This window comes from Aethina tumida, chromosome 1, assembly GCF_024364675.1.
Source record: "Aethina tumida isolate Nest 87 chromosome 1, icAetTumi1.1, whole genome shotgun sequence".
NCBI lineage: Eukaryota > Metazoa > Arthropoda > Insecta > Coleoptera > Nitidulidae > Aethina > Aethina tumida.
The window spans coordinates 44,941,541-44,969,440 of record NC_065435.1 but is presented as its reverse complement, the minus strand read 5'-3'; the positions used below and the strand labels follow the sequence as shown (position 1 = coordinate 44,969,440).

Here is a 27,900-nt window from a genome sequence, read left to right as displayed (position 1 = left end):
ATCTAAGATAAATGTGTGTTCTTTTAAAGAAATTTTTATTTATAGATTTATATTTTTATTGAGAAAAAAAAACTAATTTGTGTTTTAGAGTCTCATACACTCATCCAACTTTATTCAATAAATATATGGTTTATATAAACGATACTATTTAAACGTTATTGCATTTATACAACAAGTATTCTATTCTACTGTTTTACATCAAAACATTGATACTACCTGTTAGTTTATGCATCATGTATAAATAAATAAATCAATTTTCAAGCTGTCGCAAAGCTGACTGAATATATATCAAAATTAAATAGGTCTTATTTACAAGAAGTATAGAAAATGTATAATTTAACATAATTGGTACATTAAAATCTATTACAATTGGAAAACCTGGCTTTCACTGGGTATATATATATATATATAGTAAGTTTTATTTTAATAAGATATCTCGGATAGGGCGTACAAAGCTTATTCAAATAAATCAGTCCGTTTAAAAGATATTCAAATTCACAACAATTTACCCATTCCGAGAAATACTAGAATAATGTATATTAAGAAATCCAGTAAGTTTTTTTAAGTCGTCAATCTAATTTATTAAATACCTGTAGCATAAACTATCAATATAAGACGAGTGTTCGATATACATATAGTACGTTATTATTTTCAGGAACACGCATCCGTTCTACACTGGAATGAGCTGCGGGTAAAATCACAGTCGCATACAAAACGGCTACCCAGTAACACCTGGTTAGCCCACTGATACATAAAAAAAATAAAGTAGCACGTCTCTTAAACTGAGATCGATTTATGCATATACATTATGGAAATGGAAAATATTCAGAAATATATTCCTAATTCAATTACAAGGTTTTAAAAGAGGGACTAACCAAAGAATAGTTTAGATCAGATTGATATGTTAAAAGTTCATGCAAGTATTACATATGAAAACAAGGGAAATTTGAAAAATACATTCATGAACTGACCAGGTAAAGAGTAGATATTTTCCTTGCTACCTATCTTAATAATACAAATTATAAAAATAATGTTTTTATTACTAATACATTTTCTATTATATAATCTTAACTGTAATATATTGCATTTTTTAATCAGGGAACAATTTCGAATATCGCAAAATTCTTGAAATTGAATAGGAATATTTTATCACAAAGTCAACTTTAATTAACTATCCAAAGACTATATAAAATCAATGCATAAGAAAGTCATTTGGAATGGAATACAATTTATGGCTAGAAATTTTAATAGCTTTTATTGTAAAAATTGATCACAGTGTCCATAAAACTAAATCATTTCACCCAAAAGGCTTCCTATATGCATAATTATTATATTAGGAAACATTCCACAAAATATGTTGTATTATAAACAAAAACACAATTTTGTTGATGTTAACATTTTGAATCTTTAAAAAATTACGATATTTAGCATATAATACATGGCTGAGCCAAATTTGGATATTTTATATTATTTATGTTACAGTACAAATATTTCTCAATTGATATTATCCAGATAATTACAAATTCAATTGTAACTTTGAAAAAAATGTACAAAAAATATCACTTATCTATAATCTCTATTGGAGTATTTTTTACATGTTAGTAGATATGCTAAGCCTATTTTTGGCAAATCCAATTATAAAATACTAAATGTAGTGATGTATATCAAGCGTACAATGTGTAAAATCGATAAAAGCACGACTTAATTGAATGTATAATTGAACTGGACAATGGACGAGGTTTATCCTCTAAATCGTTTCGATTAACACATATAATCACATTAATATCAATTGCTCTTTGAATCGAATTATCCAACATATTTAAAAAACCTGTACCAAATATACAAACACATACAGGAGTATATTTTATTACGTATAAATATATAGTACAACATATAATAAATAAAAAATACTACATATAAGAACGTTATTTTTTCGATTATGATATGTTGAATATTTGAGCTTAAGCAATACTAAGCACATTATTTATCATTATTACTAAATAAAGAAACTAATGAAGGAGAACAAGAGCACGTATTGTATAACAAACATTCAAACATCTAATTGTAAGTACGTAGGTGAGAAAATCACTCTGAACATTAAACGCACTTCCATTTTACCTGTTTGTAATGTATTTATATGCATTATCCGACACTTTTTGGGATGTACATCTTAATTATTAATGTCCGAAGCATACTCAGTATGATTAACGACAAACTACAAACTATATCACATATACAGAGTATTTTTTATATATAACTTTAGAGTCTTTAACGAGTCAGTTTTGAGCCTTTTAAAGGGTTGTATTGTCAACGGTTTTAAAACATTAACTTGTTTCATTTTTGGGTAACCCCGTATAGTGACTAGAAGCGGTGGTATTAGAATCACGGAAGCAGATAAGCGAAAGATCATGGAGAGTAAAAACGGAGACGCACACGCAGGAGGTTCCCAAAAAAAGGAGCGTAAAAAGTAGGGGGACACAGTTTGGGATCAGTTACTGCCGAGTGTAAAACTTGTGATTGGAGTCCAAACGATATCGATTTCAAATGTAAATAATACACATTAGAGACATTTAATATTTTCTAATCAATTATTACCACGATATTGCTGAATACAGTATAAATGTGGACTCAAAACCCATATCTACACTGGCATAACCGAAAACTTGAAACCTGTCACTGGGTTTTATATGCTTGCACCACAGTCATTAATTGACCATCTAGCATTGAATCAGATTCCAAATTTTCTCAATCCCATTCGCGAGACTTCCGGAGAATAGTTTTGTCCACGACAGAAAATTGGGCAGTGGATTATGATGTGCTGTTGTCGATTTAGTGTTTTGGGGGGCGTGCAGATTCAGTTCAGTTCCATACTGGCCAACGGAACGCCCACCAGGGCGACAGATACATTTTTGACGTGTGTTTGCCACGTGGAGCTCAGTTGGAAGAATTTTACTCCGTTGAAGTCCACTCCGTCGATATACACTGTAAAATGTTGTTTAGTGTTTACACTCGAAAGTGATGTAACTGGTATACCTTTCATAGGGGCCGTGTGTGACGCCCTTGCAGAACATATTAATCTGGAGACTCCTTCTACTGCATGGTTCCTAGGCTCTGTGTCCTTTTCTTTTTCCTTCTTCTTCCCCAGTCTCATTACTGTAAGTTGTCACACATTTATTATTGCCATTGGGTTAAATATTAATACCGAGTCTTACTTTTCTGTTTCTTTTCTTTGGAGGCTAGGTTGATGTTCAGGTTAAGCCCGCTGGTGGAAGTAGGTGTGGCATGTATACCCCTAAACAACGCCTTCAAAGACGTCTTGCCGTCCTGCTTTTGGGTCTTATCCGTTTTGACGACCGGTAACGTAGTCATTTCGTTGAATTTGGGAATCTGCCAGTAGTCCAGCTGTAGTTCTAGCGGTTCCCAAGGTGACTCGCGGGCTTGTACGTTGGGCGACGAAGGTGGCGTCAGAGAGGGGGCGGGCGGACTGGAGCATGTGTCTTCTAAATCAACACTAACGGAAAGGGTGTGATCTGCTGGACCCACTCTCACGTCCTTCAAAATTAAAATATTGCTATCAAATTCCTGTTCATTCTTTTTAATACCTATGTGATAAATACTATTTCAATATTTCTCAATGAACAATGTTTATTAGAGACACTATTTGCTACTCCAAATAAAAAATTAACACTCAAGGTTTAAATACTCACATTAACGAACGGTATAAACAACTGGCTGTTTTCATCGTAGCACGTCAACATTGCTTCTCCCAAGGGCAATTGTGCAATTGGTGCAGATGCAGAAACCGACAAATATCGGTTTATTCTCAAACAGAGATCATCGAGTTTCAGTTCTTGATCGTTAGGGAAAAGCGTCGCATATCCCTGATCTATGTATAGAAATACAAATTAGCGTTACATTAATGTAAAAAACAAAAATTGTACTTTTTACAATTACGCACCTAATGTAGCCAGATGTCTTGCCATATTGCAAGTTCCCATAGGTACTATATACAGTCTGCTATATGCCAGCCATTCTGATGACTTGCTTGACAACGTTTCTACGTACGGCCTTATTGACCATCCTATTAAAGTGTCTCCTCCAATTAATAAAATTTTTACGTATGCACCCGGTTTGGCACAACTGTTACAACTGAAAAGCATGGATGTAATTTATTACTTTAGAATTTTAAGGTGGTGAACTTACTACTTGTGAATTTTTGTAAATAACGCTGTTAATACAGTTTTGGTTTCGATTGCGGAAAGGGGCACAAAAACTTTAAGATTGGGAAGGGAGGCCAGTCTTGTCTGCAACGGTCCAGTCACATTTTCTGGACCTGATAATAAGACGACACATTCAGGAAGCATCGTTTCTTCAAGGGGTAAAAGTTTCAATATCTGATCGGCAAAAACTTTTCGAACCTATCAAAATCATAAACTTAGATAATACGTAACAAAGTTTTAGTTGCTCCACTTACCGTTATGGACTCAGGAGGAGGCGCATCAGATCCTACACTAAGAGAATTCTTCTTTTTCGCTGATGACGCACCAGATCTGAACAATTTTGATTTTCTCTCGCTTAACTCCTGCATAATGTTTGCAAACTCGCTATCACCAGCGATCTGTGCCAAAAAAGTAAACTATACTGATATAGCGGACGTAATAATTAAGCAGACTTACCTTTCTGGTACCGACGGACTGTTCCCTGGGCGGCGACCCCGTCTGCGGATCGCTCTGCCCCTCCGGATCTGTGTAGCAGACGTCCGCGTTGCCATCACTGCCCGAACACGTCCTGTCGTCCCCCACACGATCGTTCTCCACGCACGGAGGCGGATTCGAGTCGAGGAGGCTGCGACTGCTGCTGAAGAACGGCCTCAGGCTCGGCTTCGGCGTGCTGGAAATCGACATTGTGTCCTGCTCGTTGCCGGAGTCCTCGTCGCAGCTCAGTGACTCGAGCTCCTGGAAGAGCGCCTGGATGTCGCTGGGATTGTCCAGGTCGGCACCGCGGCCGCCCTCCGAATCTGCCACCCGGAATCGTCGCAGTAACGAGACAAATCTAAAGGACGTAAATTTAATATCAAAATAACTGAATAACTTAATAATGTTCACAACATTTATTCTTCTGGCCACACAAATTAAGAAAACGAATGGAGCTAATAACTTTAATTATAACAATAATAATAATACAACTCATCTTGAGACTGTATTGGGTAATTTGCGGATAACGGGCAATAAACAAAGAATAAACAATTAGTCATTTTAACCTTTGCTTGAGGTTGTGTCTGGCGTGTGGCATTTTGGTTCTGATGGGTTCACTGTCGGACAAATCGCCAGGTTCTTCTTCACCGGAACTGATGTCGTCGTCGTCGTCGCTAAAATCGTGGTCCCGTTCCGTTTTGTGTTCGTGGTCGATGGGCGTCGAGCTCAGCTGGAGAACGGTAACTCGGGCCACTGGATTCGCACCCTTCTCTTTGCCACTTTCCGCCATCAGTTCCAGTTCGAGATCCATCTGCTTTTGGAGTATCTGAAATAATTTTTTTTATATTAATTGATGCTCTGGTAATTGATGGGATATAAAAAAATCATGTTGTTATATAAATTGAACATTTTTAAGGCAATTACTGAAGTACTCTGAAGCTAAATTAGTGAGTAAAATAAAACTTAAATGAAAAATAAACAAGTCTTTAATTTTATTTTAATACCTCTTAATGTACGGTGCCATAAAAATAATTTTAAGATCGAAAGTATTGAATTACAACTCAAAGGCTTATTTTTCAACGTTTTCAATAAACATGTAACTTTTTACGACTCCAGTAAACATTTGAACTTAAACACTAACCTGCATGTTTTAAAATACTTATTCAATTTGAAAGTACTAAAAATATATGTACAGAGGTGGTCACAGAAATACCACACATAACTATTTAATATTAACTAAGAAATTAATATAATTACACTATATTCTTCCTACAATTATACATTTTGTATCTAAATCATAATAATTTCTACTTAAATTAAATCTTAAAAAATAAATATGCAATGTGACTGATCGTAGAAAGAGCACACATTTAAAAAATACATATTTATTAAATAATTTACACATAACTATAAAATAAATTGTTAATATTTTGTTGGGTACCCTTGTCGTTAATAACCATAATTCATCTAAAATTGATGGTATTTTAAAGGAGAAATTATGTCTTTCCATAAATTTTCAATTGGATTTAGATACGGATTTTACACTGACCAATCGAGAACTTCAACATGGTTATTTTTTAGCCAGTTTTGAACAATTTTGGACGCATGCTTCGAATCATTATCATGCATAAATATCCACGTAACTGATAAATTATCGTTGGCAAATGGTTCTATTACATTGGCTATGATCTCTATATTCATTTTATATTACTAACAATTTTCTGTAATGGTTTCCTCCACCGAGTTTCAATGTTTTTGTAGTGTATCTAGGATTCAAACTTTTATTTGGAGGACGATGAACAAATTAATGAATGAAATATCAATGGTTTCTTTATTGAAATACATCCTTGCTAGTTTTGTTCATTCAGTCCACATTTGATTGCTCTACTAGACACACTGATATTGTATGAGTCAATTAATTAATTTTTTATTTGCCTAGTAGACAAGAAAAGATTTCGTTTATTGATTCTTTCAATTTGTCTAGTCTAGTTGTCTTTTTGTTAGAACGTTTTCTTATTGTATTTTCAAACGAGTGTGTGTTTCACATTTGTTAATAACATTATAAACCATTTTTCAGGAGCATCTTAAGCTTTTAGCGACGTTATCACTATTATTTATTATTATTTCCTTTTTCTCTGGAATGCAATGTTTCCTTTTTCTCGCTGAGAGTGAGTTATTCAATAAAATAATATAAATAAAACGAAGGATAAATTCTTACTATTCAGAGTATTGCTGAATATTGCTACAAAAGGTAAATATGTTTGAATCGGACAAAGATGAGCGTTTAAAGTAATACCCTATTGTATGACAAAAGAGCACAAAAACGTGTAGTCTATTGAAATATGTTTTATATATTTACTGGACATTTCTCTGACCACCACTGTATATACCACAAACAAAATTATCTGAAAGAAATATTTTAGTAGAGGATATTTTTCAATACCTTATAATCTTTTAATATTTTATAAATAGAAATAAACCTATAAAAACCAATTTGGTCAAACCAGTTGCCTTTCATAAAATATTGAAATACTAAAAATAAAATACGAGGTTGTTGCTATTAATTGATTTTCTTCCGAATATAGTGAAATCTATTTATACTTTACACTGACGGATGTAATTTCATATTTATGTATTTCCCTCAATAAATGGGCACCTGTGGAAATATAAATTCAACATTTCAACAACAACAACAATAAAAATGATGTGTTTAATTTCACTTTTAAAACTTTCCAAAACTTGTCGGTAAATCACTCAATTACTGACATTATAATACATTTAATTCAGTGATTAATTTAAATATGAGCTGCCGAAAGTATATTCTCACGAATCACAAACCGTAACCGATTGATTTAGCGGCTTAAAGGCGATTCCATTGCATAAATAAATACCCATCAGTCTTGTAAATTACACCATAAATAGAATCGTAATTATACAAACGGTTAAAAAACGTTTCCACGTTTTCTATAATTGTGCTGAGCCCATTGAAACGTCCCGATTTACGGACGGAATGTCCGGACGAGATAAACCGTAATTTAATCGGTTTCGTGTCCACTCAACTCTAACCGAGGACGAAGAAAAAAAAACCCTCTAGAATCAGCCCGCCAGATCCTGACAATTATAAGTTCGCAGTGCCCCGGTACACCTACTAAAATGAATGTACTTCGGCGTGCAATCGATACGGCCTGTTTTTTAAATTTTTGCCCGTTCCATTTTAATAAGACTGTTGACCGGTTACACGTTGTGGGCAAGGTGCCTTTGACGCGGGGTTAATTGGAGATGAATCGATGTTTTTCGGAGGGTTGGGCGCCACCCCGTGCAAGGGAACTGATTGCCGGTAGTTAAATGGGTGTTGCTAAATGAACGAGCCCTGTGCATGTTACTAACGTCATGAAAATGATAAGGAAACATTAAGCAAATACTAATTTACTTTACTGTTTAAGTTTTCGCTTATCAGTGGTCACAACTATTTTAACGTTTAGTTGCAATTTATTTACCACAGTGAAATGAATAAACAACATCCTATGTAGCTTTGTTTCGTTGACGTTTCCCAAGTTTCTATTTATTTCAAATAGGAAAATCTCCCTTTGACATACAATAACACAAAAATCGGTTAAAATAATGGTGTGTATCTTCTTTTTGAGAAAATAAACATGTCTGAAACAGCTGTATCACATAAGTGATACTTTGTATATGTAGTAGCGGCCATAATTGTAGGAACTTTGTAAAATATATTAAAATTATGAGCTGAACTACTGAAATTGGGTGCCAGTACCTGTAATGTTTAGGTATTTTTGTTACTGTGTTATACCACTGGTTATTTTAATTTTATTCTTTAAAATTTTGCGTACTTTTTTCTTTCTAATTGTACAGAAAGATAACATCTTATTTTATGGCCTTTCATTCCTCTTTATGAATTCAAATCGTTTATTCATTAGGGATCGTTTGTTTATTATAACGGAGAGACAGAAAAAGAAATGGCTAAGAGCTTACGGGTAAATAAGTCAATTTTTCAAAATTTTGAGAAACTAGTAAAGTGGTAGCTTGAAAAATTAAACCAACCTGCAGGGAATGGGACTTAAAGTAAATCAAAATTAAAGGTGTTATATTTATGAGCAGATCAATTCAGAAAAATATGACTAACACTTTAAAGAATAAGAATTTAGCAGTTTTTATAATACAGTATAAAACAACAATAGTAAATTAATATTAATTTAACAGTTTCTGTTAAATAAATGAGTTATGACTAAAATATTTAACATTTCAAAAGGTGCTGTAATAATGTCCACCATTGTACGTTACACAGTGGTTTTCCCCTTTAAACTATTCATTTCTTCCGTCACTAAAGTATCGACTATCCTCGATCCATAAAGAAAATGCTGCTTTGATATAAAATGTCTTGTGGTTTTTTTAATTATTAACAAACACTGCGTCATTAGATAACGTTGCTGACGTCCTTTCTTCTTAAAAAAAGTGTTTCAACCCATCCCATCCTATTAAGGAAAGTGAGTACATTTATTGCACTATTTTTAGAAGTAAATTTATGTTTTTATACATGTCTATTTCTAATTCACCATAGAGCAAATCAATAATGAACATGCATTAATTTTGACCAGCCTAATATGGTTTACGGTAGCAATAAAACGTATTGCTTTTATTTATTCCAGCAACGCCATGAAAAAGCAAATTGCACCCTATTGAGGGTAAAAATAGACTAAGTGGAAAATCAATTAGGCGTATCAATAACCTCAGGTTTTATTTCTCGGAAAATTGGAAGTAATGCGTGCGAGTATTTTTAGAATACCATGGATTATGTATATCTCTAAAGTATTGTTTCACTCGAAATGGTGGGATAAATATATGGATACTCCATTAACAGTTAGGTTTATATTTAAATTGTAAAAAATTAAGTGTGCACAAAATTTGGAGTGAAAGTATTCCCATGGCACGACAAAGACAGAATAGAGTTTGACCAACTTAAAATAAAATTACTTGTATGCATAAAGTGTGCCAAACGCCATAATGTATGCATTTTATGTGGATCTAAACCACTAGAAATGTATCTATATGTATAGGATAACAGGAGCCTTGAAGTTGTACACATGTCTACAAAATACTAGCCTAAATATTTATTCGGACTGTTTTCATTTAAAACGATCTGATTTAATTTCCATTAGTCGTAGTACGCCCATATTAAAAAGGAAAATTAAAACTGAATTATAAGAATTTAGAATTGACGATGCGAACTTAGTCATCAGTTAGAAATGGATGTGAGTTAAAGTGTCTGAGAAATATTTGACTAATTTATTTACTAACTGATGCCTGGATTATTTTTAGATCTTATTGTTTTCTCTTAAATACAAAATACTTAGCAATGTTTATATATTTTACAAACATCCTTAGCAATAAGAAACTAATGGACTTTTGACGATGTTTATATTTTTCATTAACTGGTACATTTTGTGTATATTTTGTGTTTGGGGTCATTTAATGAATGAACATTGGGTTATTTTTATACCCTTCAACATGAAAAAATTGATTTATTACAAGGGGAAAAGGGTCTATTTATGATGACCAACTATTAAATTATTACACTAATATAAAACAAGATTGTTTGGTAATAAAAAAATCGATTACACCGAGATAGTAATAATTATTCAAGATAAAAAAAAATATGGTCATAACGTGAGTTTAATGTTCAACTCACTTTTGTATATTCCCCAAGATTTTATCGTATTTTGAAAAAGTCAATTAAACGCTGATCAATACTCGTTATTTATTAACGTTTTCACTTTTCAGTGCATGCACTTAATACACAACATTATTGTTATTCAGCCGACTGCAGTATCCGCAATTTCCTGGTGCATAACTTATTGTTTTTGTTTATCACGACAATAAAATATAATGAAATGTGTAGCGACCGTTTCAGTAATGCGTTTTGCGTCATAATTGGGCGCCAAATTATTGCCCAACTTACGTACGATACGTATGACGTTTAACCATTACGCGTTTACTGCTATTGCAGGAACGCCATCGATGGCGTTTTAAAATCCTTCAAATATATTTATTACAGTAATTCAGTTCCCACAGAACAATCGTTCAGAAGTCGCAGTAACACCCAGATATAAAATTGTGAAACCAGCCGTCCCGACAAATAATAAATACAAACTAATAAAAATAACTCCCGACATCCCGAATTAGTATGCGCGTTTTGTTTTTTTATAAATAGACTCGCCAGCGCGAAATTATTGCAGATACGATTATTTGGAGTGACCCTAAAGAAGGGGAAATTCTTGGCACATTTTTCCACTGCACTCGGGGAATGTTTCGACAACGACAGCCGCATTTATGTTTTCGGATCGTGATATACTGGCGCTCGGTCTCGCATACTTGGAACACCATTAACCCAAATATGAAAGATAATATAGGGACGGACTAAATCGTTGACGAGGAAACGAGGTATTTGCATCCTGCGGGGAGATCCGACGCTGTCACTTTATTGTTTTGCTCTCGTTGTGCCTTTGATTAATGGCAATTTTGGTTATTTAACAGGCCAATGGAAATGTTTTGATGCCGCCACCTGCTGCTGAATTTACATTGGATGGAGCAATACCGTCGCACGTCAGATTCAAAAACAAATTTTAACATCCTCAGGTAATTACTTAGAAAGCAATTATTTGCTAACAAAACGTAATCTTGCCTAAACAAAGGTACGTTGGTAAACACTAAGCATAACACGACGGAAAGCTTTAACTATAAGTTGCTCGTCGCCTACTATTAGTTGTATAAATACAAGTCCTCATTATTTAATTGCTTTATTGTCTGTGATACACCACCACCCGAATCAAATTTAATTAATATCATATCAACTTCACATCTTTAAGTAATTTCAAACAAGCCTGTACTTAGTTTTTGTCACAATTTGATTTATTTGGTAATTTATACTAAATGTTTAACATACCTACAGTACGAAGAAGAAATAATTTTAGCCAATTAAGAGTTTGATAGAGACAGAATAGTGGGCCTGGATGAAGCAGAAATTTTATTTCAAAAAATAGTGCGGTGTTTGAACAGAAATGTGAGTATTGTAATACGATGTTGGCAGTCATGGAGTGAAGAGGGCAGAAAGGTAGAGCAAGAGGTTTAGGAAGACCCAGAGCTACCACAGAGCCACAAGACTGTCGTCTTAGATTATTGTCCCTAAGGGACAGGATGAGTTCAATGCGGATGATTGCTGATGAATTTTTTGCCGATGAAGGTACACCAATTAGTATTCGATCTGCATATCGTATAAGGTCTTTTGGCCTACGGATTTATCACCCTTTTTGGACTTACTTCTACTAGAAAACCATAACCGTTAACAGTGGGATGAGGAATGGAATCACATTGTACTTAGTGATGAATCATACTTTTGCTTAATCATGAACGATGGCCATGTATTAGTAAAACGGTGACGTGGAGGAAGACGTGATCCTCGCATTGTGGTGGAGAATCATATTCATAACACTATGGGTTTAATGGTATGGGGTGCTATTGCTTATGGTAACAGTTCACCTTCAGTTTTCATTAGTGGGGATATGACATCCCAGCGATATATAGATGACATTTTGGAGCCTTATTTTCGTCCCTACAAAGATCTCGTACTAATTTTTGAGCAAGATAATGCCCCTCCACATATTGCCAGGAAGTCTCCCCTGTAAATTTACTGCCTAGACCACCTAGATTATCAGACCTTAGCCCAATAGAACATGTATGGGATATGATAAGACGACGCTCAAGGGATTTACAGCCCTCTCCACGTACTCTTAATAAACTATGACATCAGATTCAGTTCGTGTGGGATGAGATACCACAAGAAAATGTCGATAATCTCATTAGATCGATGCCCCAACTCGTCAATCTTAATGTCTTAATGAAACAGGAGGTCTGACCCATTATTAGCTTCTGAGTTTTTGTTTAATTTTTTAATCATTTATTATTCTGTAGGTTAATATTTTTCTAAAAAACTATTTGGAATAAATCCAATTATATCTAGGTGTATAATTACCTGATCCATACGTATGATTCCCTCGGCCAACGTCTTGAAGCCCAGCATGGTCCTGTTCTTGTACCGCTTCCGCCGTTGCAGCAGTACGTGCAGCTTGTTTCCCTCGCGCTTCAAGAAGTGCGGGTACTGCAGACAGAAGGTCATGTCGAGCGGCGTGTCCAGCAGACCGCCCTGCGGCAGGTTCAGTTCGTGGGAGCGGAGGGTGCGTTTGCTGGACTGCATCTTCACGGCGATCGATATCGATGCCAGGTCGGAACCGAGGGGTCGCAGCAGTATTATTCTCGTGAGTGTTAGGGAACATAATCTGAAAAAATCCCACAGACATATACAATTAATTTGTGGCCGCAGCGTGCGATGATTGAATCGGACGTCCGACCGACATCGAAAGTCAATATGGGTTTATTAAGCGGTTAAAGGGAAAAATGATTTACAAGTATCGATTGAACTTCCCTGATTATTGCCGCTAAGGAACTACACTCTGTTATTTACATAATTAATAAAATAATAAAAAAGCAATGAGAGGTAATTAATATGATAATTATGTATATAATTTATATATACAGTGGTGGCCACAGAAATAGCACATTACTATTTATTGTTTATTGGAAAATGCAGTTAAAATATTTTATATTTTAATATTTAAAATAAATTCTACTTAAATTAAATATTAAATAAAATAAATGCGCAGTGTGACTGGTCTTAGAAATAGCAAACATTTAAAAAATATACAGTAGTAGTCTTTTATTGTAAATTTTTAAAATGTTAAATATTTAAGCCTCTTTTAACTGTTAAAATATTATTAATTTATTATGAAATTAAAGAATAGTCTGGGGGTGAACCCACTGTGTAACGTACAATAATAGACATTATAGCAGCTGTTTAAATATTAAATATTTTAGCCATAACTCTTTTTTTAACGTAAACTGTTAAAATAAATTTACTATTTTTGTTTTACACAGTATTATAAGAACTACTATATTCTTATTCTGTAAAATGTAACATATCTTTTTCTGAATTGGGCTCGATATAGCTAGGTTAATTTTAAAAGAGATTTTTAATCAAATCTGTGTTAACATTAATATTTCGTATAATATCCTTTTTGATTCATAATTTTTGCATTTTTTATAAATTAAATTTAGACTCAATTCTGTGGTCCAGTGAATGTGATCCTACGCAAGTCAAAATTGGACAAATTTTTAGTATAAATTGGGATTTTTCTTGTACGTCAAACGAACCCTCATCCACTAATCATCTTCTCGCAGTCCTTGAACTAATTTTAGTAAGTTCCATTTAAAATTAAATTCCACAATTCATGAATTAATAACCACAACTCGTCTAAATTCCGTAGTTTTTGGTGTTCTAATCGAGGTTTCATGTCTTTTCATAAGTCTTCAATTGGATATAGACTCAGACTTGCTGGCCAATCGAGAACTTAAAAAATAATCATGTTGAACTAATTTTACGTGCTTAAAAATCCATGAAATTGATAAATTGGCGTTGGCAAATCATTATTATCAATTATATTATTTTACCAACAACTTTCTGTAGTTTTATAGTGTTTTTAGGGAGGAAAATGAACGTAATGTTTATGATCCGATCACTTTAAAACACTCTTCGCTAAAATACTGGAGGATAATTGATATATTTCTGATATAACTTTAAGTCTTGTTCGAACATTCTTTTTTTGATACTAATGATTTCTTTACTGAAATACATACTCACAATCGATGTCTGATTGTTCTACTAGACACACTGATATTGTATGACTCAATTAACTCATTTTTTATTTACTTAGAAGACAAGAAAGGATTTCGTTTATTGATTCTTCCAATTTGTCTGTCTATAAGAGATTATTTTGTTATTTTGTTACCACATTTTCTTATTGTATTTTCAATTGTGTTGTTCAATTGTGAAACATTTTCGTGAGAATTTTAAGCTTTTACCGACGTCAGTAATATTTCAACGTTGATTTTTCATGTTAATTATTATTTTCCTATTCTTTGGAGTGCAATGTTTCTTTCTCCTGACTGAATAAAATAATATAAATCCTACTAAGAATAAATTCTTAGTAGGATTTATATTATATATTTCCGACGTTTTTAAAATATGCGATAAAAAAAGCAAAAAATAAGTACAGAATATTGAAATATATTTTTTATACAAACTGGACAAAATAGTCCTTTGAGGGATTTTAAATTTTGTGCTATTTCTCTGGTAACCACTGTACATTAATTATTATAATTCTAATTGATGGTGTGATGATAATATTAATATTAAAAATACTCCTGCATTATTCATTACATCAAGTCCGCAATTCTAACCAAATAAACTAAAATAATGGAACAATTTCATAAACATGCGTGTCCGGAAATACTTCCTAAAAAAGTTATATGCATAACAACAAAACATTTTGGATAAAAAAAGTTCGAACAATTAATTTAATTAACTTTATTTGTTACCACAAACAAATTGGTACTTGAACACGTAATTATCTATAGTGTGTATAGTTTTAAATAAAGATTATTTAACTGTACTTAAATCGAGTTCAAAATTAGTTTTATTGTTTTCATTTTAGTACTGAAAACTTTCTAGTTTAACTCACAACAGTGGACGCATATTTAATTAAACAATATATATTTCAATAATAGTTTTATCTGTTATGAAAATTTCTAAATTTCCATTTAACTTAACAATTATCATTACCATTAATCCTAAATCTATAAATAACAGAGTTTGTAAACAATATTTTATTCAAATTTAGTGCACATTTAATGTTGTGTTGACAATAAAATTAAATGATAAGCTGGATTTATCAGCATTCATAATAAAATGAGCATTGATGACAGCGATGAATAATTATAAAAATTATTTTTTTTTTTGCGTTTTTAATTAACTACCGAAAAAACTACATATCAAATTTAGGCGACTAAAAAAAAGGCAAAACAAATATAAATCGCTGGTGACAACACAATTTTTTTAGCACGGTGCCAAGATCAGAGTGTGCTTGTGGAATAAATCCATTTTTGAAATTGTTGGCACCGCCATACTGTCGCAAGGCGAATTCTACATAAATTCAAATTTAAACGTTTAATTTAATACTTTTAAATTGTGATCCGTTCGATTTCTCTGTTTGCTATTTGATAAGGAACATTTATAGATTCAGATCTTCTTCAGAATTGTAAACATTACGTTCAATCGAACCAGATTTTAAAGTAACTACGCGGTTAAAAAAACTCAAGTTTATTGCACTAGATGCGATAAAATCACGGTTGAAGGGGGAAAACTAATTAAACCGTGTTATCACAAAAACGACGAGATAGATTCCGTGCATGGTGGCGTTTAGGTATTTTAGAACAATACGTGAAACGAGTTGTTTCAAACAACGAAGGAATTTTAAATGTTAATGCTTTTAGAGGTTTCTTATCTGCAGAATGTTTTGTGTAGGTCAAGAAACTTTGGCTACAAGCCATGCATAATGCACATAGAAAACTTATAAATTTGTAAAGTGGTCAGAATATAAATTGAATGCGACCTAACAAATTTTAAATTCCACAACTAAGTAAATAATTATTGTTTCCCGGTGTAAAGCAGAATTATAATAATTAGAATGCACATGTTGTCGCCCTATTTAATTATTAAAACGAAACAGTGGTAAGCAGTACTTAATCGAAACAGAATCACGACGTGCATAAGCAATAACATTATGTACCAGGTTTACAAATACAATTCTGTTTTGAATTTATTAAAGAAATTATAGTTATTATAATGCAAAAGTCTGACTCATAATTGCACATAATGGAAAATGCTGTGCGTTGAATTGTTAATCATTTGTAACAAAGAGAATTAGTTCAATATATATGTATATATTAAAAAAAACTCAAACCCAGTACACTTCACATCACAGATTGAACAAATTGAATAAACGGTCTGTACTCGGCCCACGATGGATTCTGATTGGATTGTCTTGAATGAAAGTCGTGCCGAAATGCGATTTTTTACCTGGGGATGCAGTTCGATGGGGTCCTATCTACTCCGGTAGCGTACAGTCTCATTTTATTCGGCGCGGAGGCCCCCGCCCCGCTTAATGTTTTGCTCGGCTTTTCACTCATCCTCGAAGATTTTCACTGGCCTTATTCGATAACGACAACATAGTCTTGATTAGTTTCGATTCCCGAGTCACGCTCGGCGACCAACTTCCACAAACACACATCACTTACATTGTTTGAACACCTTTTTAAGTTAACTGTCAAATCACAAAGACAACTGACGTTCGTGCACTGCACTGATGATTAATAAACGTTGTGTTGTGGTTTACTTTACGGTTAGTTTTTTTTTCAAATGGTGCCATCTATTTTTAAATAGTTTAAAATGTTACTTGTAGTATTTGATCGGTGTGTGGCCGATAAGGGAGGACGTCTGTTTGACACAAACCGTAGCATCGTGCTCATTTAAATAAATATACGTTCCCACATTACAAAAAAGTTAAGCACAAAAAGCAAGTGATAATCGTAAAGCGGGACGACAATTTATTAGTTGACACAGTGAAGCATAAACAATCATATTCACTCAAAATGTATTTAGGACGTGGCGCCATCTATGGGGTGAAGCTAAAGCAACAAACTGTCGTCTAGATAACAAATTTTAATTTTGTCTTTTTTAATTTATTATTACATTCAGTATTTTCTTTGATTATCTTTGTCTTGACGTCTACTAACTATACAGTAAATTTTCGATTTCATTGTCACACTTTGATTTACAATATACACTAACTACGAGAAATACCCGAGAAATAGTTTTCGGTATTAACATGACAGATGTTAATGAGTGACGTGTCTAAATACTTTTTGTAGGTTTTTATGCATTTATTTATTTATTAAATGAATCTAATAAGAAGCAATACAACATGAATTATAATGCAAACACTGGAGGCAGACAGCGTAAGTGACATGTTTCCTTATCTATTTACGTGAGCTAACCTAACTTTGATATTTGTATTTAAGCTTTCGGAAGAAAAATTAAACGAGTCAGCGATGTAAATTCCATGGGATACAACCCCTATGAACAGCCAAACGCCCAGCAACCACTGTATCCAGACTTACCAAATACCAATCAATTCCAACAAGGTAAAACATCAATTTACAATCAGTCAAGTCACTTTTTATTTACAACTGCTTGTAGATTTCAATAACCACCAGGCAGCTGGTTTTAATCAAAATTATGCACAACCAGTCCCACAAAATCAGAGCGGTTACCAGTATCCACAGCCTCAGTTTGCCAATTCAGGACCAGGAGGAATACCAAAAATAGATGTGCTTGGACAACCAATTATTCAAGACATTGCTATGCAATATGGACAACAAGTGAGTAAAATTGTTTTGTTAATTAACAATTTTCTAACAGAGGCTAATTTTAGTTGGCAGATGTTGGCTCAACAAGAATAAAACAGGAAGTTGAGAGATATGTTCCTATCACAAAGCTTAAATACTATTTTGCTGTTGATACATCATATGTACTGAACAAGTTGATATTGTTGTTCTTCCCCTTTACACACAAGGTTTGTATAAAAAAGTTGATAAAATATTATTTGACACTTTTAAGAATAGTTTTGGAAAGAGAAAAGGAATTGTTTAATGGTGAAGTTTTCATTTAATTATTTACATCAGTATTTTATGTGAAAAATATGCACTGTGCCACTTTTGAAGTGGATAATTTAAATCTAGATTAAATATATTAAACATATTTTCAGTATGTCTTATATTGACTAGTAATATTATTTGCAATATTTCCAGTTCCAGACATGGAATGTCCATATGTTATATTAAAATTATTTATCTTTTTATATATTTAATAGACATAAAAATAAACTACATTCCATTTTTTGTAAAATTGTTATGTTGTGGATTTACATACATTTTATTCGGTTCATTCGTAATTTCTCAGTAGTTTAGCACTGTAAAATGCCTCAAAGATGACTTTCTTCTGAAGATTTTGCCGCTATAATTGCAATTTTAGAACATGGCAACCTGAGTCAACAACAACTAGCTCAAATGTCCCATAAAGTGGGACGCCAGAAGACGTTTTCGACATCCTCCGTTAATCAGAGAGCATCTGGTTGTTCGCAGAGCATGGGCCAACGATCATCGTCTGTGAACTGCAGCCAAATGGCATAATTGAGTCTACTTGAACATGACGTGAACGTGGTGAGATGTCTCATGAGCAAAACATGACTCCAATTGTTGCTGTTGGAGGTGGTTCTGTAATTGTCTGGGGTGGAATTTCTTTGTTCATATGAAGCTGAGAAACTATGAATGCTTGACAGATATGCGGACTTGGTAATTCTACCAATTATTACTTCATTTGATCAAGAATTTGGTTTTTATAGACGACAATGCTCGACCTTACATGCGAGACTTAAATTTAGCGTTGCAAAATCATTACTTGAATGCAGTAGTCCCTGCGTTCACCAGAGTGCAACTCAGTTGAAAAAGTATGGAAAAGATTTTTTAATGAATTTCATCATATTAATTTTTAACTAGTTTTAAAGTTTTATGGTTGATGTGATTTTGTTTAATTTATGCATTATATTGGTCAATAAAACTTATTTTGATAATATAATTACTGCAATATACTGCTATTGGTATTCTGATTTTTGAAATAAATTATCTACTTCAAAAGACGCACAGTGTATTTGTCTTATTTCTTGAAATATAAATCAAGTAGAATAGGGTATATTGAGTTTCTCATCTGTGCATCAATGTCTTGAAATAATTGTACATTTTATAAAAACTTAAAAGTAAATTTTAAGTTAAATTTGTAACAGAATGCTTGCTTGTTTTTGATTTATTGTTGACATATAATTGATTAATACAATCAGTAGTACTCTCTGAGAAGTTTAATAAACTCAGATGCAAAGATTTATTATAAATACTTGATTATTAACAAATGTTGATGTATTTTTCTACTAATGCATCAATATCATTTATAATTATAAGTTATTAAATTATGTATTACATTAACAAAATTCTTTTACAGCGTTTTTATTAATAAAAAAAATATTACTAAGTATTTTAATACTGTCTTTGTATTTTCAGGATTGGTCAATCAAATATGAACAAGATGGTCAACCAGTACAGCCTAGATTTGAGATTAATGCGCCTGATTTGTATATACCAACCATGGCTTATGTAACATACGTTTTAATTTCCGCAATAGTTCTCGGTGTACAGGAGCGATTCACCCCCGAGCAATTAGGCATTTTGGCATCGTCAGCCTTGGCATGGTGTGTGGTGGAGTTGGTGATTTACACTTGCACCTTGTACATTATTCAAGTAGACACTAGTTTGAAGACCTTCGATTTGCTCGCGTACAGTGGCTATAAATTCGTAGGGACTATATTTAGTATTTCAAGTTATTTAGTGGGCGGGAAGACTGCATATTACTGTTGTTTGATATATTCAAATTTGGCCCTTGCTTTTTTCCTTGTTAGGTCTTTGAAGGTGCAAGTCTTGTCAGAATCTAATACCAATCAATCAGGATATTACGATCAACAACCTGTATCTGGAAATAAGAGGCGTCTCTACTTTTTATTGTTTGTTGCTGCTGTACAACCTGTGTTGTCTTGGTGGTTGTCATTCCATCTTTTAAGGGGCAGTCCGATTCCGACAGATACTGTTCAATAAAGGTTGAATTCATGGGGGTTATCTACTAATGTCTTAACATTGCATGGTATATACAAATTAAGTTATTAAGAGAATTTTATAAAGTGAAAATTGTAATAAATATTTTTTAAATTGATTATGTCTTTTTAATCTTTATTATTTAGTTGTAAACAATTCTTCTTTTTATAGAAGTAAATTTGTACACACAAGTTTTAAAAATTTAGTGTATATCTCTCCAATTATTAATTTTTTTTCAAAAATTCAAGAATTGCTAGCACAGGTTTCTATATGTAGTTTCGACATCTTTAAATAGATGGTGCTCTAAGACAACACAAACTTAACCTAACATTACAAGTCTAACCTAGATGTATTCAAAATAAAAACATGGAAAAGAAACCATTTAACTATTCAATAGGATATTTGACCAGGCCTGATGGCTGTGTTGTTTTTAGTAAAAGTAAACATTTAATATAATTTTAGGTAGCACATATTAACATTATTTGTTTTAGGAGGAACCACTGTAATAGCTGGGGTCTATGGCCCGGTGGAGATTAAATACAATAAAATGGTCATTGACAAGGCTGTTGTAGAATGCCACTTAAGACATAAAATGGGTATTCCAGGTATTAATAATATATAAATCAATTTGAAACAAACATTCTAAATAATCACTTGTAGGTGTTGCACAAAAATTTGTTGATATGATCATAAAAAATATATGTGAATCCTCACTGATGGCATCATTATATCCTCGAACTACTGTTACTATAACCATACAAGAACTAGAAAATAAGGGTCATGTAATAAATTTTATGATATTTGTTTTATATAATAATTAATTTAATTTTGTTTTAGTTAATTTCAAATGCAGTTAATGCTGCCTGTTTAGCTTGTTTAAAGTCTGGAATAGACATGAAGTATATGTTTGCTGCAGCTACCTGCTTCTTGATTGGTGAAACCTTAAGTTTTCTGCCACCTGATGAAAAGTCAAGTTCACAGGCCACTTTTGTATTTGTCTTCAATAATGTGGACAACAAAATTATTGCTTCTCACACTGAAGGACAATATTCAGAAGAAATATATATGCAAGCACTAAATATGTGTTTGATTGAAGCAAAAAATATTTTCAAATTTTTTAAACAGATTATAATTGAGGAGATACAAAATAAAAAATAAATTTTTACACATATTTTGTTGCTTCATTTTTAAAATTGTATTGTATATTTTTCTATTTTTATTAAAAATAATTGTAAAAAATGGAAAATTATAAATTTGTAATAAAATTTAAATTTCACGTGAAATTTCATAATTTTATTTAGTCTAAATTTAAAGAAAACTATTGAAATAAAAGAAAATTTCACTATTATCATATGTCTGCCCAAAGTAATAAACTAGTGACAAATATTCCATAAATAAAATAAAAGTCGTGAAAAACTTCTGTAAATTTCACAAACAATTAATGTGATCTTAAACATTTCTAAGTTAAATTTTTTAAAGAGTTAATAATTTAGTGCAAGGCTTTTTAAAATTTTACAGCACTATTATAATTGATTATTCGGCTGCCTAGATAGATATTCGTCTCGTGTGCATTCCACAGCTTATTAAAATTTTATACGTTTTATAAAAATCCGTTGCACAATGTTTCTGTTTAGTTGAATTCTATCGTGCCTGGCACCAGTGTAATTGAAATTCAGCTTTATCTGAATGTAAAAACAGCATTGCTTGCTTGTCTTTCAATTAGTTGCTAACATGTAAGCACACACGCAATATACTATGAACTACATTCCAAGTTATTAAAATTTTTATACAATTAGATGAATCTGATAGTACAATATGTTATGTTGTTTTAATAGTGGGATTAAGTAGTTGTTAGACAAATCATATTAAAAATCTGCAGAGCACACATAAATAATATCAGTATTGTTACACTTACATACGTAGTGATTGTGAATTAACATCCCGTATATTTTTAATTAAAAACAACCCAATAAACCCACAGGAGCATGAACCGATTTAGACATCAATCTAAGAGGCGATTTTTTTTCGAGACGAGTAACGTGTATAATAGTTACAGATCATGTACACCTTTGAATGGTGCACTAAATATCCGAGTGACATGTTGTTTTTACATGGATTCCTTAGACCAGCCGTGAAGTGGACTGCGGCTAATGAACGGACTCGGGCCGCCTCTAACTCCATTGAATTTTAATTAACAGATGTAGGAACACGACGCTCAGATAAGCCAAGAACTTTGTTCTTGTCCTCTCCCGTCGATTTTAATCAGGTCCGCGCTGATATTAAGAACGCTACAATAACAAACCGTTTCGACTTTTTTTACGTGTGCGTCAAGCTGAATTCTTAATAAACCGTCACAAATAGTCCAAAACATCGGCACAGAAAAACTCCAGGAGATCGTTGTCTTTTAAGTTCGTTACTAAGATTTTTAATTATTGATTATCTGCAGTTTTAATTATTTTCGGTTTCAAATTACAATTTCTTGTACGCTGATATGCATATTTAATTAAATCAATTAGTAAGAGAGCATCCGACATGAACCGGTGAATAAATTCAGTCGGCAAATGGATAGAAAATTTATTTTAAAACGTAAAATCAGTCGAGTTATAAATATTTTATGAAAGGGAGCTGCGACCATAATTTATACAATTGTTTTATAAATACCATCCCCCGATTTCTGTTCTGTTTCCTCACCCCTGTTTTGCATAACACCAAAATTAAATTTGCAGAGGTAATTTTACTATTACCCCTATCCATTTTTCGTAATTACATTATGAGTGAATGGAGTGAAAATAAATTAAGTCTGTTAAAAATTGACTACGTTATTCAGTTATACGAACTGAATTATTCATAATTTTATAACTGCATATGGTGGGTGTTTTGTGACAAAATGCAGAAAACTTATTAAGTAATTAAGCCGATATGGTCTGAATAATTAATGCACGCTTGTCCATTTGTTTAAATAAATAACGGTATTTGCAAAACTGAGCTGTCTGTGTATTTATTTACAAACAAAATTTCGGTGTCTAGAGAATTGTGTATTAACCATAATTATAATTAGATACTTGTGGAAACAAGAAGTAGAAAACAAGTTTGTTTATTGTATTACTTCAGTTATTAATTTGTGTTTGTCGCCATTGAAATTGTCTAATTGTTTATTTATACTACAGATTTACTTTATTAATATTTGTTGATGTTTTCATAATATTGGTTTCCTTGTGTTGTGACTGGTTCATAAAATGGTGGGCTGATTATGTTGTAGCTTTGGTATTAGTTAAGTAAGGGAGAACAAATCAAAAAACGGTTATCTAAAATCGAAGAACAAAGTGTCGAGAATAGCGAGCATTAATTTGCAACAAACTGGGTACGTTTCAATAAAACGATAAAGTGAAAATTCGAATAGGTCATGTGAAGGCAGATTGCATTTTCGGTTGTTTTATCGTAGCAGGCAATTGGTTTGGTCGCGGCGAAGGTATATATTAAGGTGGGAAGGTGCCAGGGGCATGAGACGTTCAGCTCACAACACCACCATCCATTTTAGCCACGAATATAATTATTTCCGATCACGAATATCCTGGCAACTGGCTATTCGCTATGTTCTTTGGGCCAATCGTCATTAGTCGACCCACAAGCCATTAAACTTAAACGGTGGGTTGGATAGGACCTCAGAACTGATTCTAATTTTAAGTTACATGTCTACTTTTATATCGTGCTGCTGTGGCATTATATGGTAGATCATAATTACATTTTGCCACCCCTTCAATTATACTAACTCATGCCTATAAATTATAAAGTTTAGAGCCAACCAGACGAAAATACGCCGACTATTTAGATTTAATTATTGTTTTTTTTTTCAACGCAAAACAATTACGTATATCGTCGATGTATAATTAGGAAAATGGCGTGTAATTATCTACTGTAACGGAACGTAAGATTTATGCAAATATTACGATGGTAATTGTCCTCTAATCTAAATAATCAATAGGTAAAAATATTTTAATAATACATTACCATGTTTATCAATGTGCTATTAAAAAATTATCTTTTGTTTGTTTCATGCAGAAATATCACATGCTAATTATAAACTTTATCTATCCTTGTAATCTTCCAAACATCCAAATATTACATGGATAACCACAGATATGGTTTTTTCAGTTCATTTAATATTTCATCTTCAACACCAGCTACACACATACAACTTTTACAACTAAAAATTACTCAAATATATTGGATTTTGAAAAAAAAAACAACCACATATATATTTGGTACAATATACAACGTATAATTGTCGAAATGTTTGAATGGCATCCTAAATAATGGCACACATAGAACGGCGGTTTGTCTCGGATTGCAATTGGATAGAAAATCGAAGCCGATGTTTGATCGCTTCATAGACAATATTTCTTGGGTCCGTGTCCCCACATAAGTGAACCGATTCCGTTTCCAGATACTAATAAATCTCAGTATTTCGCTAATGAATTGCTATCGTTGGGAATTGTCCTGATGTGGGTCTTTTTTACCCGGGCTTTCATAAAGATTCCATCGTTATATGTGAACGTCCGCATGTTTTTTGCAGGAGCTGCTTCTTGTTAAGGCAGCCTGTAAAATTATAATAGAGATCTTATAGTTTTTGCGGTCGCCGAGGATGCATCCAATACTTGCTGAATTATGTTTCGTTTCCAAGTTTATTGTCGGTGAGACTTTTTATACAACAATAATATCTATGCAACCGTGTCGCATGTCAGAGAATACTAATGCTGAAACAGTGCCGTAACTAAGGATGAATAACTTTTATCATTTCTTTAATGGTTTATTGCATAAAGTAATGATAAAACTATAAACCAAAACTGCAGCACGATATAAAGAATCGTTTAAGTACATAATTATGTATTTCTAAGCCACGAATCGACGATATTTGCGGGATAATAAATTTTACAACAAAATTAATTACATGCATTTTTACCACAAACTTTCTAAGTATTTTTAACATTTTTTTTTTCATTCTGAAATTACCCTACTTATTTTACATGTACTAACTGAAAGAAATTAAAATTAAATTCAATATTAAAGAGTTACAGGAAAATGTCTGTGACTGTTGTGAGTTTATAAAATATCTAAAAAGTATCCAAATATTTATTTTTACAGTAAATTAATGTTGCTATTTCATTTTAGACATCATCATAATTAAATTAAACGTTGGTTAAGAAACTAATGTAAATATATTTCAATAAGTGATAGTTTTGTAAATTTCGAAGACAATACAATGTGTAAACTGAAAAAGTATATCAAAATATTTGAAATAAATTTAGCACATGTCCCTGCGTTAGCCCTGAAAGGACAGCTACGCTACTGAATGGTATAGAATGAATAATCCGAGTCGGATCCGTTATAAGACAGGTTTAAGGCTGCTTTCTTCTTTATTTCTGATCCTCCTTTGTTTTGCAATCATAATTCCTGATTGTACTTAATATTTATTGTAATGACTTTCAACTGGTTTCTTTTTGCCGGTTACAATTTTATTAGGAATTGGCATCGCATGAAAACTGCTGATTATTTGCCTGTTTACCAGTTGTAAAAATGCTGCTGTCCAATTAAGTGTATTTTCGAGTTGTGTTTATAAAACATCGGGCTCGATAAACATCGTGCGGATAATTCAATTTTACCGATTAATTTTCGTTCGTAGGGGGTCGTTGCAGTTTGTGAACTCATTTATTTATTCGCAATTGTAACCATTCAATGGGATTCGCGGCGATATTTATGGATGCATTCTTATTTATATTATTGGCTTCTGGCTTCCACTGTGTAGCACTATTCTTGTCACTTTTGTAATTGGTAATTAAAAATATGTGAATGGTTCGCCCGTTCGGATTGGATGAATAAAAGGTTTTGGTTTGTTATAAAAAAGCGGCCACCGAAAAAAAGTGCCAGAGTGATTTTACCCAAATATACAAGCGTTTTTTTTTAAAAAAAAAAAAACATTCGCACTTGTTAATCAGTTTGGAATTATTAAAATGCCGTTTTATCAAACTAGATTATTAATGTAGTATGAATATTTATAAAATTCTGTACATGCAAATATGTAATTAAAAATTTACGCACCATTAGAACGTATTCGATTATCTACCACCGTACCGAATGTTTAGTTGCACGAATGACAAAACAATCCGATAGAAAACCTGCTCCTAATAAAAAGGTCGTGCATTATATTTATGATTTTATTGAAATTGTGTGTAGGGGTGTGAATGAGATCCAAGGGGGAGATAAATCAATATTGTAGTAAATATGGTACAGTATATTTAAATTTGAAAGTCGTTAAGAATTCATAAAGAGCCATTTTTAATGTATGAGCATCAGACGGCTGGTGCGTAACTTTGAGGTTTTTGTTGTGTGAAAAATTGTTAGTCTTATCTTTTAGATACTCCGGCAAATCTAATTGTATTTCTCCAACCAAGTCGCAGGTCTATTCGAACATAAAAAAATATAATATATTTTTCTCTCATAAATTGAATTGAATTGATTTTTTTATTAACTTAATATTTTAATTTGTATATATGATACATGTAATAATAAAAGAAATCTAGAAAAAAAAACAAAAACCAAAAATTTGATTTTGAAATATATTTTATGTTATTATATTTAACATCAATTTATCATCATTTTTATTTGAAACAAATTATTTAATTATATATTATATTTGTTAAGAAAATTAAATAATTTAAAATAAATTAAATAACAAATAAATATTTACAATTCTTTAATTATTATTAAAAAGATGAGTAATAAACGTTACAAAATATAATAATAATAATGTTTATTGTTTCTTTGTGTTATTTTTGTATCTGATAAAGTAAATTAAATAATAAATATATATTTACAATTCTTTAATTATTATTAAAAAGATGAGGAATAAACGTTATAAAATATAATAATAATAATGTCTATTGTTTCTTTGTGTTATTTTTGTATCTGATAGACAACTGATCAATATAATTTATTTACTTATTTATTTTTAATTGGGAACATTTTTATTTGTCAATAGACAAAATTATACCAATTTTTTACTTCATGACCTTTCATTGCTCTTTGTGAATTTACATCGGTTATTTACTAGAGGTTTTGTTTACTATAATGACTTAATTATTTGTCGAAGTCAAACTATAAGAAAAATTATAATTCAACGTTACCAAGACCAAGAGAAACAAGAAAGGATATTTAGAGAAATTGGACAAGTGATAGCTACAAAAAAATGAGTTCGAAAAACTTGAAAGAAAGTCGATAACTCCAGTTATCCATAATTCAAACGTCAAAAGATAATTTCAATCTTATCATTGACTAAAATTAAAGCCAACCTGTATGAAATTAGCTTTTTAGGACTGTGAAAATATGGTTAATGGATAGAGGCTCATTTGACTCCAGAAGAAAAGAAAAACCTTGGTTTCTATTAAAAATGTAGTCCAATTTTGACTTGCCCAGAATCACATTCACT

General features: G+C 32.2%; 3 protein-coding genes across 5 annotated transcripts; 2 read left to right on the top strand and 1 right to left on the bottom strand.

Moving 5' to 3' along the window:
- Nucleotides 1–76: 76 nt before the first annotated feature.
- LOC109609177 (phosphofurin acidic cluster sorting protein 1) lies at nt 77–17,020 on the bottom strand. 2 transcript variants are annotated; one of them, XM_049967642.1, is made up of 11 exons: nt 16,741–17,020; nt 12,742–13,045; nt 5,261–5,520; nt 4,677–5,052; nt 4,475–4,618; nt 4,207–4,418; nt 3,959–4,149; nt 3,708–3,886; nt 3,213–3,552; nt 3,034–3,153; nt 77–2,982 (listed from the first exon to the last, which is right to left on the bottom strand). In XM_049967642.1, the coding sequence occupies exons 1-11, from the start codon at nt 16,848–16,850 to the stop codon at nt 2,855–2,857; spliced, it is 2,364 nt and encodes a 787-aa protein (XP_049823599.1). In that variant the 5' UTR covers nt 16,851–17,020; the 3' UTR covers nt 77–2,854. The 2 variants fall into 2 exon arrangements, with proteins under 2 accessions (XP_049823599.1, XP_049823595.1); XM_049967638.1 differs by having other exon boundaries at nt 4,204–4,418; nt 16,741–17,019.
- Nucleotides 17,021–17,375: 355 nt separating this feature from the next.
- LOC109609139 (protein YIF1B) lies at nt 17,376–20,535 on the top strand. Of its 2 annotated transcripts, XM_020025758.2 has the most exons (6): nt 17,376–17,540; nt 17,592–17,678; nt 17,742–17,864; nt 17,920–18,101; nt 18,155–18,295; nt 19,833–20,535. In XM_020025758.2, exons 2-6 carry the CDS (start codon nt 17,645–17,647, stop codon nt 20,418–20,420), a joined length of 1,068 nt encoding a protein of 355 aa, XP_019881317.1. In that variant the 5' UTR covers nt 17,376–17,540; nt 17,592–17,644; the 3' UTR covers nt 20,421–20,535. The 2 variants fall into 2 exon arrangements, with proteins under 2 accessions (XP_019881317.1, XP_019881315.1); XM_020025756.2 differs by having other exon boundaries at nt 17,376–17,678.
- Nucleotides 20,536–20,744: 209 nt separating this feature from the next.
- Nucleotides 20,745–21,588, top strand: LOC109609156 (exosome complex component RRP46). The gene is made up of 4 exons (XM_020025777.2): nt 20,745–20,856; nt 20,909–21,022; nt 21,078–21,199; nt 21,255–21,588. The coding sequence occupies exons 1-4, from the start codon at nt 20,784–20,786 to the stop codon at nt 21,573–21,575; spliced, it is 630 nt and encodes a 209-aa protein (XP_019881336.1). The 5' UTR covers nt 20,745–20,783; the 3' UTR covers nt 21,576–21,588.
- The last annotated feature ends 6,312 nt before the right edge of the window (nt 21,589–27,900 follow it).

Coding starts and splice junctions, on each gene's coding strand:
- LOC109609139 (XM_020025758.2), top strand. CDS start 17,645: ATGAATTATAATGCAAACACTGGAGGCAGACAGC. Junction 17,679..17,741: donor AAACACTGGAGGCAGACAGC/GTAAGTGACATG, acceptor TTTGTATTTAAG/CTTTCGGAAGAAAAATTAAA. Junction 18,102..18,154: donor CTATGCAATATGGACAACAA/GTGAGTAAAATT, acceptor GGCTAATTTTAG/TTGGCAGATGTTGGCTCAAC.
- LOC109609156 (XM_020025777.2), top strand. CDS start 20,784: ATGGAAAAGAAACCATTTAACTATTCAATAGGATATTTGACCAGGCCT. Junction 20,857..20,908: donor CTGTGTTGTTTTTAGTAAAA/GTAAACATTTAA, acceptor TATTTGTTTTAG/GAGGAACCACTGTAATAGCT. Junction 21,200..21,254: donor AACTAGAAAATAAGGGTCAT/GTAATAAATTTT, acceptor ATTTTGTTTTAG/TTAATTTCAAATGCAGTTAA.
- LOC109609177 (XM_049967638.1), bottom strand. CDS start 16,850: ATGAGTGAAAAGCCGAGCAAAACATTAAGCGGGGCGGGGGCCTCCGCG. Junction 13,046..16,740: donor CCATCGAACTGCATCCCCAG/GTAAAAAATCGC, acceptor GGATTTTTTCAG/ATTATGTTCCCTAACACTCA. Junction 5,521..12,741: donor GAATCATACGTATGGATCAG/GTAATTATACAC, acceptor AAATTATTTCAG/ATACTCCAAAAGCAGATGGA.